This window comes from Cynara cardunculus, assembly GCF_001531365.2.
Source record: "Cynara cardunculus var. scolymus isolate 2C chromosome LG 17, CcrdV1, whole genome shotgun sequence".
Lineage (NCBI taxonomy): Eukaryota > Viridiplantae > Streptophyta > Magnoliopsida > Asterales > Asteraceae > Cynara > Cynara cardunculus.
In genome coordinates, this window is record NC_037544.1 from 2,397,065 (window position 1) to 2,410,919 (window position 13,855).

The following is a 13,855-nucleotide window of genomic DNA, read 5'->3' on the forward strand; positions in this document are numbered from 1 at the left end:
CTGCTAACGTATTGACAATATCGTTTCATAATAGCTTAAAATTCTGTATTATCGTCTTACCTTTTTTATACTGTTGCAATGACCATCCAAAAATCGAACTCGAAGATCCCTTGATATTGCCCATAGATTGATTTTCGTTATATAATAAAATCTGTATAACGAGTAATACACAAAAGGGTCGAATAGGGTCGGTCCATCGGGTCTCGATCGGTTATATTTTTTAAACTAAGGGCATCTTTTATATTTTTAATAAAAATTTATTTTTATAGATCTTCTTCCATGCAAAAATCTTTTCAAAAGGTTTTTTTTTATCAATTATATTATAATCTACTCTCATCTATTTAAAATATTTTATAAAAACCCCTCGTTTAATTTATCAGTTTAAAATCCGCCTCATATATTTTATAAATACTAGAAGGGTACTCGTACAATACAATGAAATAAATATTCATTTTAATGTTTTGTTTTATTTTTTGTCTCTGTTGATATATAACATGATTTAAGTGGTTTTGATCAAGATAATGTTTTTACTTTTGAATAAAAATAAATTTGAAGATATCATAAAATTTTTTAAAAATATATCGATATTAATATCAAATTAACTATTTAAAATTTCTCATTTTTTTGTACAATTTCTGTAATTCAATTTAGGTATAATAACGAAGTAATTTATTTTTGGTTTAACATATATTTTTTATAAAGATAATGATTCTGTTAGAACTCAATAATTATCCTAATTCTATTTTAATTTTTTTATATTTAAAACGAGATGTTTATCTTGTATTTGATTATGTTTATCCGCGGTTAGTTATACAAATTAAAAAATAAAGCTTTAATAAGTAATACTTATGCACAATTTACTTATAATTTTAAATTTTAAGTAATATGCATTAATAAACAGTACTTCATGCATATTTAATTATTTTTAAAAGTTTTTACCAATTTTATAATATAGTATAGATAGATTTTACTATAGTCAAGGAATTAAATTAATTAATCAAAATTGTATTAAAATTTATAATGAAAATTATATTGAAAAAAGGGATAAAATGAAAATTTAAAGGAGTAAAATAAAAATGGTTTACTATCTTGATTTTAATTTACCATTTTGCCCTTTCATCCAAAAGAAGAAAGGTTTGAAAGATAGCAACCAAACAGTTGCACCAAAGGTCAACCAGCAGTTCACCTAGTAAAACCACACACACACATACACACTCACTGTGTGTGCATCATCTCCACAACTGACCAAAATTTCCATCCTACCCCCACCAAATTGCACTTATTTCAAAAGGGCAAAATAGTCAATTGACACTTTGCATGGAGAAGCACACAACATAAGGTGGTTGTGTTAGCTCATCTCCTCTTTCTTCATCTCTTTGAATCTATATCCAGATAACCCTTCTTTCCACCATCCTCTCTTTCAATCATACACAAATGGAGCTGCCGGTCAGGTCGCCGGTGACAGGAGATGGCCGGAAAACTTCATACAAGATAGAAACCAAGAATCTTGCATACAAAAGTTCCAACTTTTCCGGCGAATGGAAGTGGGGTTGTCTTCAGAAACACTTCAAGAAATCTCCAAAGTTTATCTTGAATGATGTGAGTTGTGAAGCTCGTCCCGGCGATCTCACCGCCGTCGCTGGTCCAAGTGGTGCCGGAAAGACAACCCTGCTAGAGATTCTTGCCGGAAATATCACTTCCGGCCAGGTTTCCGGTCATGTATTGATCAACAATCATCCTATTAATACCAAACGTTTCCGGCGATTAGCCGGTTATGTGACTCAAGATGATGCTTTGTTTCCATCGTTAACGGTTGAAGAAACACTGATGTATAGTGCTTTTCTCAGGCTACGATGTGGTCGAAAAGAAGCGGTTGATCGAGTGAAGATTCTGATAAACGAGCTCGGTTTGGAACGTGTATCGAGCTCGAGGATCGGGGAGGGGTCAAACCATGGGATTTCAGGTGGGGAACGAAGGCGGGTTTCCATCGGAGTTGAGTTGGTTCATGATCCTGCGGTGATTCTAATCGATGAACCGACTTCAGGGCTCGACTCAGGTTCAGCTTTCGGTGTCGTATCGCTCCTCAAATCAATGGCGGCCAATCGAGGTAAGACGATCATGTTGACGATACACCAACCTGGATTCCGAATCCTCGAGCTTTTCGATCGACTTGTTTTGCTCTCGAATGGATTTGTTCTCCATAACGGATCGTTAAAATCGCTCGAACATAGACTCAAGGTCTCCGGCCACTGTATCCCACCTCGTGTCAATGTTCTTGAATTCGCCATCGATGTCACCACCACCTTGATCATCCCAACCCCGAAAACCGCAATCGAAGCACTCGAGAATCACGAAAAACCCGAAACGCAACGCGAATTCCCATACACGAATTCCCATTTCGAAGAAGTAAGGATCCTAAGCAAACGATTCTTCAAGAACATATTCCGAACCAAACAACTATTCCTAACAAGAATCATCCAAGCCATCCTTTCGGGCCTAATCCTCGGAACCATCTTCGTAAACATGTCAACAAACAAAGGGAAACTCGCACTACAAGCTCGATTAGGGTTCTTCGCATTCACCCTCACTTTCCTCCTATCTTCATCCACCGAAGGCCTCCCGATCTTCTTACAAGAACGACGAATCTTGATGCGAGAAACATCAAGAGGAGCGTATCGAGTCTCTTCATACGTAATCTCGAACACCCTCATCTTCCTTCCGTTTCTTCTCATGATCGGGATTCTTTACACGATCCCGGTCTACTGGCTCGTCGGATTACGACCCGAAATCGAGCGGTTTTTCTACTTTGGACTGGTGGTATGGATGGTAATCTTGATGTCAAACTCATTCACAGCTTGTTTCAGTGCATTGGTGCCTAATTTCATCATGGGGACGTCCGTCATATCTGGATTGATGGGTTGTTTCTTTCTATTTTCTGGGTATTTTATAGCAAAAGATAGCATACCAAAATACTGGATTTTTATGCATTATATGAGTTTATTTAAGTACCCGTTTGAGTGTTTTATGATCAATGAGTATGGAGGTGAAGAAGGGAGGAAGATGTGCGTGGAAATGGACGGTGGAGATTGCAGGATGTATGGAGATGGGTTCTTGGAGCAGCAGGATATCAAAGAGACACAGAAATGGAGTAATTTGGGGGTCATGTTAGGGTTTATTATTGGGTATAGACTTTTGTGTTTTTTTATTTTGTGGTTTAGATGTCATAAAACCAGGAATTAATTATTTTTATTTTGAGTATTTATTTGACATAAAATGGAAATATACATGAAAAATGAGAATTATTTATTATTTTTCTATTGATTTTTTTCACTGTCTCATTTTTGGTGTGATATGAGACCGAGACAAGGTGGGATCGTAGATAAAAAAGGTTTTTTCCTGTTCCACCAAAATAGATGGGATAAGAATAAGGCAGAAACTAAAATGTTACTTATTAACCTTTATTTGATGTATAATCTTAATATGATATTTGTTTTAGTGGTCATCGCCGCTAGTCGCGGCCACCACCGTCATCGATAACCACTGTTGGCCGACGGTGTCCACTACAACAACCTTCTCCACAACCCCCACCACCACCATCCACCGCTACCTCCATAACCATCACCACCACCACTACCACCGTCGGCCACCACCATCGGTTACCACTACTACTATCCACTATCTTCATGTCCTCCACAACCACCACCACCACTCACCATCTTCACGTCCTCTACAGCCACCATCGTCCACCAATCACCAATGTCTCTACTTCCACAACCATTGTTGCAATAATCTTCACTGTGTCTTTGCCAATTGATAAGAATTTTCTAAACCGAATAAAACATAATTTATCCTTTGTACGAATCGGGTTTTTTCAAACTATCATCAATTTATATCAAAATTTTCATTCAAATTTGATACTATTATATATGTATGTACTTGTGTATATGAGAATTGTGTAAAAATGTTTATAAATTGAATTATTAAATCATTTACTTTATTTGTTAGTTATAACTATATGTATGATCTATAAAATCATTAAATAACTGTTGGGGGCAACTTGTCTTGTTCTGGCCGGGGATTCCCCGCAAAACCGGAGACCGAGGATAGGGCGGGGATATCTAAAAGTAAAAAACCGGGGATAAGAACAGGGACGGGGACGGGGACGGGTGACATTAAAATGGGGACTGGGCCATTTTGACTTCTGAGTTAAGGCACCTTTTCGCAGTTACTAAATCTAGTTCGCCTCTCGTAATGTAATATTTCCAACGTACGTAATCCAGAAAGTACGAGAAACAGAAAGAAACAAACAACGAGTAAGTTCGCATACTTGGTGTTCATTATGTGTACAAAACTCTCGACACATTCGATCGTGATCACAAAAGATCACAACATTTATTACTAAGATTCAGTCTACCACGAACCATGGAACTAGACTATACATACCAAGGCGTAAAACTAGGCTCTCTTGGCAACAGAAACGCATAAAACAGCGAGGGAAAAGAAACAAGAAGGATTCAGGGACTTACATGACGAGCATCGTTTTAGCAAGCTCTAATGCTTTCTCGCGACCCAAAAGCTTCTCCACGATGGCCAATGAAAATTCCAATGAAGTTCCAGGCCCTCTGCTGGTGATAAGTTTACCATCTATCACCACTCTGCTTTCAGCTTCACTCGGGTCTGATAGTTTGTTACACATTGCTGGGAAAGCTGTCGCCTTCTTTCCCTGATTATATAGGTTAAGGGTCTGTTTGTTAGCAGCGTAACGAGCTGAATGAGACTCACAGCTTATTCGGTCAGCTATATATGACCGTTCAGTAGTGGCTTAATGATATAGAAAATGGCTTTTCAGTAAGCTTATAAGAGGGGCTTTATGCAGAAAGCCTCAAACATGCCTCTCCCAATTAAAAAACATGCACCTTTCATCCATTAAAAGCCCTTCCAAACAAAAATTTTTCCCAATCTATACAGACAAATTAATCCACACAAACATCTTTATTCATACATGACTTAATGGAAAACCAACCAAACAGCCCATAAGTAATGTGTCGATCTAAACCAAACTAATAAGTTACAGCAGTCACTAGTGACATTTAACAGCATCACAATATTGGTAAATACACACACACATAAACATATACGGCCAATTCATTTGAGAACAGTAAATATTTTGAGAACAGAACCAACTATTCATGAATTAATATGATAAAATATCATGATTGCTGTTCATGATAAGATAATGAAAATGCATGATATTCATGATGAATAATATCCATGAATATTTTAGATATATTCATCATAAATAATTCATTAATAGTTGGTTCTTTCAACCAAAACCAACCAGTTCGGCTTTTAAATGAAATTCCATTTGCAGCTATCATCTTTGGGGTACGAACGCAATGGTATGAAAATATGGTAGAAAGTTGTAAAGATGAATACCTTGAGTAATCCATGGGGCTCCAGCACTAGAGCCGGGGATGCACATATTGCTCCATAGTATCTGTCAGACTCGCTCTGCTTCTTCAGCAAATTTACAAGTGTTTCGGAGCTCGCGAACGCTTGGGCACCACCAAGTCCACCCTAAGTAGGTTGAAGATGTTAGCTGAACATTAGAGGTCAGCAAAACAGCTTATGGACAAAGTGAAAATAAACATACTGGCAACACGATTAGGTCATATGAAAGTTTAGCAGCCTCATCAAGGAGCATGTCTGCAACTAGCTTTACTTTACGAGAAGCCACAGTTTCAAGTTTGTCTCCGACTGACGCAACCACAACTTCAGCTTTTGCACGTCGAAGAACGTCAATAATCATAACAGCTTCCATCTCCTCTGAGCCATCCGCAATGGGTACTAGAATCTAAAGGTGGGTGGAAGCAGATGTATTAAAAACAATTTCAAGGAACCAGCTGATACAAGATTAATGTCGATATCAGATCATATTCAATCTGGGTGATGGTTGTTTAATGTTTACCAAGTGTTTTGTAGCAAGTGCTTAGCAATAAAAATGATTTGGGTAAGCACTGTCTGACTGAGTCAGTGACATATTGGCGGCTGACTTGGTGAGCACCATGGTTTTTTATTGAGTCGGAAAGCATCAACTCTTGCCGGGTAAGAAGCTCTTACCCAGTAAGAGACAATGCACTAAGTAAACAGCCTTAAATCTTTCCATGCGTTTTAGACTAAGAGAAGCTTAAAGTAACAGACCCTAATGGGAATTAACCAAATCATTCCAGAGTGCAATCTCACCTTAGGTTCAGAACTAGATGTCCACTGCAGCTTATTCAGTTCGGCTACAATGAATTGATCGGTATGCTTGGAAGGCATCAACTGGATATGACAGAGTTATTTAGAATATCTTTTAAGAAAAGTACACACTTATGCAATATGCACTAGTAAAGTAACATGCATCGGCATAATAACAACAAGAATAAATTAGGTCTAACCGATTTTTGAAAATAAATTATCATATGATGCACTATAAACAAACTCAAACATGAAAAGCTAGAACGAACCAGCGGTCCAGAAACTTCGTCAGCTTTCTCTTTCCCGAACAGCTGCTCTACCAGTGCAACAGAATACTCCATGGCAGTTCCTGGGCCTCGACTAGTAACAGCTTTTCCATCCTGCTGGACTCGTGACTCAACTGTGGTTGCAGAGGATGCTAGCTGCTCCATGAAGGATGGATAACAAGTTGCCTAACAAAAGAAAGTTCATAGGTAACCACATTGATATAGCTTGTCAACACGGGAACACTCCACAAACAAGGATTATAAGAAACCACAGTGAGCGACTTACTTTTAATCCTTTCAGTAGGCCCCATGACCCAAGGGCAACAGCAGGAGCTGCACATATTGCAGCATACAGCCGACCTTCTGATGCTTGCTTTTTCACTATATTCTCCAGCGTCTTATTGTCTTTAAGAGTGCTTGCACCTGGCATTCCTCCCTGTAGAGAAAATTAAAAAATGCTGAAAAGTCGCCACAAACTTATATAATGAACTATAAAAAGTAACTGATATTTGCAGAAAACATGATGGACAAGTCTTGAAGACCAGGAGGAACAAGTTAGCGAGGAATAAGTTAGCAATCCACCAAATAAAGAAGACGAATGGTGGAAATTGAAATAGGACACAATCTACTAGCTCGTTATATGTCAACAACAACACAGTCATCCAAACATATGGTTATAGTGTAACAGCAAATGCAATGGCAAAGAAAGCATAAACTGCAACTTCAGATTATTTCGCCAATCAAACGCTATACATTGATCAGTTGTACAAGACACAGAAATCCACATATTATAAGTTCATCAAGTGCTATCCATCAATTCTTTAACAAACACCTCTTCTGTGATATGATTATAATTTTTAGATGGAAAAACAGTGGATGCCCTTTAGCTTATCATGTGCGGTCTGTTAATGGCAAAAGAGTACTAAGACTTTATAATACATAGGCACCAGTTTCAGTGTAGAGTTTTTAATACACCAGATAGAAAGGATATTCATACCAAGAAGAGGTTGTAGTGAGAGGTAAAAGTTGGCCAAGATTGATAACAGTACGCAATGAGAGATTTTTGCAAGGGTGTACATATAAAGGACTGCATGTATTTATGTTATTCATTCCCCACAGCCCTAGAGTTCACCATTTTATGATTGTTTTAGGGTTCGCCATATCATAACTTTTTTTGGTTTCATTTTTAACTTCTCCAAAACTAACTGACATAAGTTGTTTTGTTGGGAATCCAAAAGAGTTACCCTAGATTGAAACAAACCAGCATCACAGCAAACTGCAAAAAGAAATGGTTGTTCGTCAAGGTACCTACCGCCTACAGGATACCATATCTTTAAGCATCTTGAAAACACATTTTTGTTGCTGAATTCTTGTAAAGTAACAAGTACCAATGAAACTACATATACAAATAATTCAAGTACCTACAACAACGCTCATTCTAAATGAAAGAAAAATTAGAGAGAAGTTGCACAAAGACAGAATCATATCAAGGACATGCCATTGTGAAGCTATTCAGCAATTATAACTTCATGAATCCTCTTTTATTCTTTCAATCCACATTAAAACCCCTTGAAGTATCAACTAGATGAGAAAGAACACTACTGGACAACCCACTCCTCTTCCCTTTCAAGTGCTCAACCTAGGCTTTCCAATTGCAACTAACCATTGTTCTTCCCACAATGCCAAATAAGCATCCTAGTTAGCAACAATGATGTTTGAAATGAATCACTCCATTTATTTCTCAGAAAAATGAAAGAAAAGAAAATTAGCTAATTCCCTTAAAATATTAACAACTGATAACCATGTTGAATTTTATAACAACTCCTGCACATAGTTATTTATGGTATTAAATTTGTAACAGATTTTGCATTCAAAGGCACTGTGTCGGATTCTGAGTTCAAAATTTGAGGCGTAGCTATTTTAGTAACGGAGTGGAGAGAAAATAAGAGCATACTGGCAGGGAAATAAGATCAAAGACTGTATCAACACAGTCAGTAATCAGGGCATCAGCAACGATTTTAACACCATGGCAAGCATCGACCCGGAGCTGGTTTTCAACGGAAGCGACGGTAACATCGGCGCCAGCCCTACGGAGCACATCAACAGTAATCACAGCCTCCATCGGCTCCGTTCCGTTAGCAATTGGAACAAGTACCTATAATTCAATCAAAATCAGTTCTATCCAATTCCAAAGTTCCAAAAAGTAACCAATTCGACATTGATTTCCGATTTCTTTACCTTGCGTACGGCGGACGCCATTACTGAGAATGAAATCCGGTTGTGGCGACGTGAGGTGGCAGAAGAGAGGGCGGGAAACGGCGGAAGGCGGCGAGCGAGAGTTGTGAAAGGAGAGAGAGGAGTGAGGTGGCTCAATGCCATTTTTACTTGCTGGTTGTGTATCTCTAGAAACCGCCTACAGTTTCGAGCTCGGGGTTCTGCTTTCTCGACCCGGTCCAGTAATGTTTCCGGTCTGTAGCAGGGGTGAGCAGCGGAATCGGGTACCCGTTTGCGGAACCGAACCGCCTTGGAACCGCCGGTTTCGGAACCTGAACCGATATGAGTTGTTCCGGTTCCGGTTCCTAAAATACGGAACCGATTGAGAATGGTTCCGGTTCCGGTTCCGGTTCTCAATTTTTCGGAACCGTTACCCGCCGGGTACCCGTCAGAACAGGTTCCGGGACCGGGTACCCGGAACCGGCGGCCGGCGGGTACCCTGAACCGGAACCGGCGGATACCCGGTGTTTTTCAATAAAAAATAATTAATTTTTTTTAATACCAAATGTATATTATGTTACATCTTCAAAGGACGTGGACATCTTCATTCTTCATCTACTTTCTAGTTCTACTAAACTACACTTCATAGTATGTAATCGTTAAGTTTTGAACATTTACAATTATAGTATGTAATCGTTAAACTTTGAACATTTTTTATTAGTCTATTATGGTTTATAATCGTTAAACAATATTTGTAACCATTATTCCGTATAATTTGTATTCTTGTTTATTTAATTTAGTGTTTTGACAATGTTTTATTTTTTATTTCTAAATAACAAAATTTTAATATTTTAGGAAGCGGGTACCCGGAACCGGAACCGGTTCCTGGCGGTTCCGGTTCCAAAAATTCAAGAACCGCTCTAACCGGTTCTAGTTCCAATATCTCAAGAACCGCCGGTTCCGGTTCCGGTTCCTGTCAAAAAGGGCGGGTACTCATTTATGCTCACCTCTAATCTGAAGTTCCAAGTGTGGACATCCTACTATGGCAAGAGTGTGGGGATGAGCGAGTTTTCTAATCCATGGCCTCGGGCTCCGCTTTCTATGAACGGTCCCTAGCTTTGGCCTCCAACAGATATGAAGATTAATATTTCGTCTTCGGTTTATTTTCTGATCGAACCCCGATTCTTGTCTTTGATCAAGACCTAATTTTATATAATAAGGTATATTATATAAAATATATTAATAAAATTATATACCGTGTACGGGACGGGGCTGGGATACGCTACCTGCTCCCGCCCTAACCCCGGTTTGAGTCCACCGGGATCCCCGAGACTCGTTTTAGTGGAGAATCCCCGTCCCAGTTCAGGTCGGGTGAGTCGGATTTCCCACTGGATCAGAGCAAATCACAATTCCTACGCTATTATGGTAATTTGCAAATTAGCCAGCTACGGATCATATTTTAGTCATTTATTGCAAAAACATAAAAAAGAAACATAGCGGATCTGAAATTAAAAATTAAAAACTAAGAAAATGACACTAACATGATTTGAACTCGAATTTATGGTAGAAGAATTAGAGCATTTCCGACAGCTTAGAAAATCATTTTTTTTTGTTCCCTGTAATGTTCCAACAGCTTTTATATCATATTATCTAAAATAGAGAATCATGGAGAAAACTTATCGTATAAGAGAAATCTCTAAAACTCTAAAAAGAGGAATAAGAAATGCGTGTTTTTATTCATTCGATCTGTAAGGGTTGAATTGAATTCATTTTATATAAAGTTTTATTTAAAGTGTATTAGGATCATAAAATTATAAAATATTTAAATAATAAAATTGATGGTGAAATCTCTAATGTTGGAGTTGAATGTAACTTATTTTAGAGATTTTGACTTATGTTTCTCTATTTTAGAGAAATTATAGAGAATCTGTTGGAAAAATTACAAACCAACTCTACGAAGGGGAAATTGCGTCTTTGTTATAGTTTCAAACTATATATGATGACACACAACAAATTGATATTGTGACACTTTTTACGACCTTATAATTTTTTAAATTATTACAAATAAACAAAACAGTGACACGTACCACCATATTAAGCATTGTTTGATAAAAATAAGCTAGCTTATTTTCTGGGTATACGTTTGGATGCACATAAGTCAGCTTATTGAAGCGTTACTAGAAGTAGCATTTTATGAGCTTGTTGTCATTTTTTCTAATTATAACCCTCATTAATCTTAGTTATTATTTATTACTATTAATTATAAATAAATATTAATTAATATAAATTAAAAATTAATTATTAATCAATTTTAATTATAAATCATACATTAATATTATTTATTAATTACTTAATTACAATAATTATTAATCATATCAATTATTTTTATATTATTGTTTTCTTAATTATTAGAGTAAATTACGTTTTTTGTCCCTATGGTTTATTACAAATTTTGGATTTCGTTATTGTGGTTTTGAAATTGAGCTTTTAGCCCTTATGATTTGTAATTCATTTCTATTTTTATCCCTAAGGTTAACCACTGCTTTTTAAGTATGATGGATTAAAACATAAATGATTTTAAACCGCATGGACAAAAAAAGCAATGAAGAAGTGACAAAGATCACATATATCATATGCAAATATAACCGTAAGGTTAAAAGTCCCCAAACAAGGGCACAACATCGTTGAGAAGTGTGATGCAATCACACATGGTGGATGTGTGGTTGAGATCGTGACTCCCAAAAAAAAATTGGGGAAGCTGCTTGGTTCCATAGATACTCATCTAAAGTAAAAGAAGAGCAAGCACAACCATTTATCATCAATACATAAACCTCTCATGAAATTGTATCTGATTGAATCCTACGAGATGTGTTATTGAAATTAGTCAGTCTATTGATGCTATCATTCAAATACGTTTATAAAAAACTTTGATATAAAATAATAACAATTCAATCTCATTGATGGAAACTGTTAAAAAAAATCATTTTCCACAGATCAAATTTTAGAGAATTCTCTAAATTTGGAGTTTTCTCTATTTACTGAACATTATAGAAAAACTTTTGAAGCAAAATAGAGAACAAAAAATTAATTTTCTCTATTTTAGAGAATCTGTTGAAGATGCTTTAAGATTCTAATCATGTCCCATAAACCAGCTTAGGTAGCTTAAATTTCTATAAAAAGTACAATTTAATAAAATATAAGGATACGTAACAGAACATTAAGATCTAAACTTTTTGCATGTCCTTAATATAGGTTCGTCCCTAGAAGTATTAAAAACCAAAACTATAACCACAAAGGTGGTGTTTGATCGGTTTGAGTTTGGGCTCTTAAGGTCAAAAGTGTCTAGAGGTCCCAAATTCAAATCCAAACAGAAATAAAAATTCCCTTGGCCACGGATGTTCAAATGTCGTGACTCCGGGATATCCGCAAAGCAGGTGGTCATCATGAGATTAGTCGGCTTGCATAACGGGTTGGATATTCAGGTTAATCGGAGAAAAAAAAACTAAAACTACTAGGGAAATTGCTTAAAATAGTCATTTCAACCTTGTACATTTACTTATTAGTCATTTCTTTCTTAAAACTTAAAAAGTGTCACTACCTTCATAAATAGCGTAAAAAAAGCTTATAAATATGATCCATAAGCACAGGGACAGAATCTATAAAAGTCCAGATACTTACCTTTAACTGATTTAAAATTTTGATTTATGTACTTGCGAACCGTGTTCAGATTTTTTTTATTTATATTTTGACCCTTCTGTAAATTAAGAAATTGCTACTTACAGAGGTAAGGATATTTTAGAAATTTTAGAAGAGAAATAGCTAAAAGGTAAATTTGTTAAGGGACTAGGAGTTGTTTGTTTACCTCTTAATAGTTCCACTAAGAGGCAACATCTGAATCATCAAGAGGTGAATATTGTTTGGCAACAAAAAATCTGTCTTTTAATGGATATTCCTTAACCATTAAGAGCCCTTATTTTTTTGTACAAATTATCAAACAATTATATTTTATTTTGTACTATATCATAAAAGTCTCTTAATCATTCTAACCACTTAATTATTTTGCACCAAACCATTCAATAATTACCAAACAACCCCTAAAATTTCCCAAACTAATATGGAAAAGAGACACGTACACAAAAGTGTCGATGTGTGCATGGAACCCAAATTCGCATTTCTTTTTCAACCTTTTTACCGTTGAAAATATGATGATGATACGACAATTCGCACATTCAAGAATGCAACTACCAAAATCAAGTGAATGGTTCCACTTCCACCCATCTATAAATACAACTTGGGTTTTCATAAAATCTTGAAAATTTTAGTTCTTGGTGAGAAAAGAATGTCGAAATACTCCATGATTTGTTCACTAAATCCCTTTTTATATTTCAGTTGTAAATTTATAAAGAAAACCCACATAAAATGGGATTCTGAAAACGGTGGTTGACTGAAAGACGAGACAGGGCATCATGATGGTTGCCATCTGTTGAGCCATGGAGCATTGTTCGGTCTACTCGAAGCCCAAGCCTTCCGCCACTTCTTCTGCTCATACACAACACTCTTCACAAGTACGTGCTATCATAAATTCATTGGTAATTTGATAATTTCCCTGCTAAAATTATCGTTTTCTCTAATCGATCCCGAAGATTCCCATAAATCTTCAAACCCTAGATTGAGGTTTTTAATCGGAAATGCAGTCTGGAGGTGGAGCAATGTTACTGGAAATTTTGGATTGATGAATGAGGTGGAGTTCTGTGTTCTGATTTAGGTGAAGGTAATTGTAATTCTGTTTCTGAGTTGTGTGATTATTTGGAGAATGATTATTGTTATGCTCTTTTTGTTCATTTGCTGGATTTGGGAAATCAGCAGAGGTGGAGCTCGATTCTTTTGGGGGTTTTTGTTTGGATTATTATTAATCGAATTTCTTGATGAATTAATGGATCAAATGCTACTTATTGACAGGCATAAATCACATCCTGTTTGTGTAATCAATTTGGCCAATTTAGGAGTTCATGTAAGCTTTAGAGTGGCATATTCCATCTTTGTATGACGAGTTTGATATGTTAATTTGATTGTAATCTTTGTGTTCTCGTGTGGTAATGCACTTGTTTCTGATTACTGTAATGTTGCATATGTGG

The 13,855-nt window shown here is 36.5% G+C and overlaps 2 protein-coding genes across 3 annotated transcripts; one reads left to right on the forward strand and one right to left on the reverse strand.

Annotated features, from left to right (window-relative positions):
- The first annotated feature begins 1,287 nt into the window (after nt 1–1,287).
- Nucleotides 1,288–3,240, forward strand: LOC112501232 (ABC transporter G family member 10). 2 transcript variants are annotated; one of them, XM_025104941.1, is made up of 2 exons: nt 1,288–3,035; nt 3,093–3,240. In XM_025104941.1, the coding sequence occupies exons 1-2, from the start codon at nt 1,435–1,437 to the stop codon at nt 3,238–3,240; spliced, it is 1,749 nt and encodes a 582-aa protein (XP_024960709.1). In that variant the 5' UTR covers nt 1,288–1,434. The 2 variants fall into 2 exon arrangements, with proteins under 2 accessions (XP_024960709.1, XP_024960708.1); XM_025104940.1 differs by having other exon boundaries at nt 1,288–3,240.
- A 1,054-nt stretch (nt 3,241–4,294) lies between these two features.
- Nucleotides 4,295–8,900, reverse strand: LOC112500899 (protein DJ-1 homolog B). Its single transcript, XM_025104511.1, has 8 exons — nt 8,745–8,900; nt 8,461–8,661; nt 6,793–6,942; nt 6,510–6,692; nt 6,244–6,324; nt 5,654–5,854; nt 5,437–5,577; nt 4,295–4,723 (listed from the first exon to the last, which is right to left on the reverse strand). Exons 1-8 carry the CDS (start codon nt 8,883–8,885, stop codon nt 4,523–4,525), a joined length of 1,299 nt encoding a protein of 432 aa, XP_024960279.1. The 5' UTR covers nt 8,886–8,900; the 3' UTR covers nt 4,295–4,522.
- Between the last annotated feature and the right edge of the window lie 4,955 nt (nt 8,901–13,855).

Excerpts from the sequence above, each read along its gene's own strand:
- LOC112500899 (XM_025104511.1), bottom strand. The coding sequence starts at position 8,885 with ATGGCATTGAGCCACCTCACTCCTCTCTCTCCTTTCACAACTCTCGCT. Across the intron at positions 6,325-6,509 it reads ACGAAGTTTCTGGACCGCTG|TTGATGCCTTCCAAGCATAC; the intron begins GTTCGTTCTAGC and ends TGTCATATCCAG. Across the intron at positions 5,578-5,653 it reads ATGACCTAATCGTGTTGCCA|GGTGGACTTGGTGGTGCCCA; the intron begins GTATGTTTATTT and ends CAACCTACTTAG.
- LOC112501232 (XM_025104940.1), top strand. The coding sequence starts at position 1,435 with ATGGAGCTGCCGGTCAGGTCGCCGGTGACAGGAGATGGCCGGAAAACT.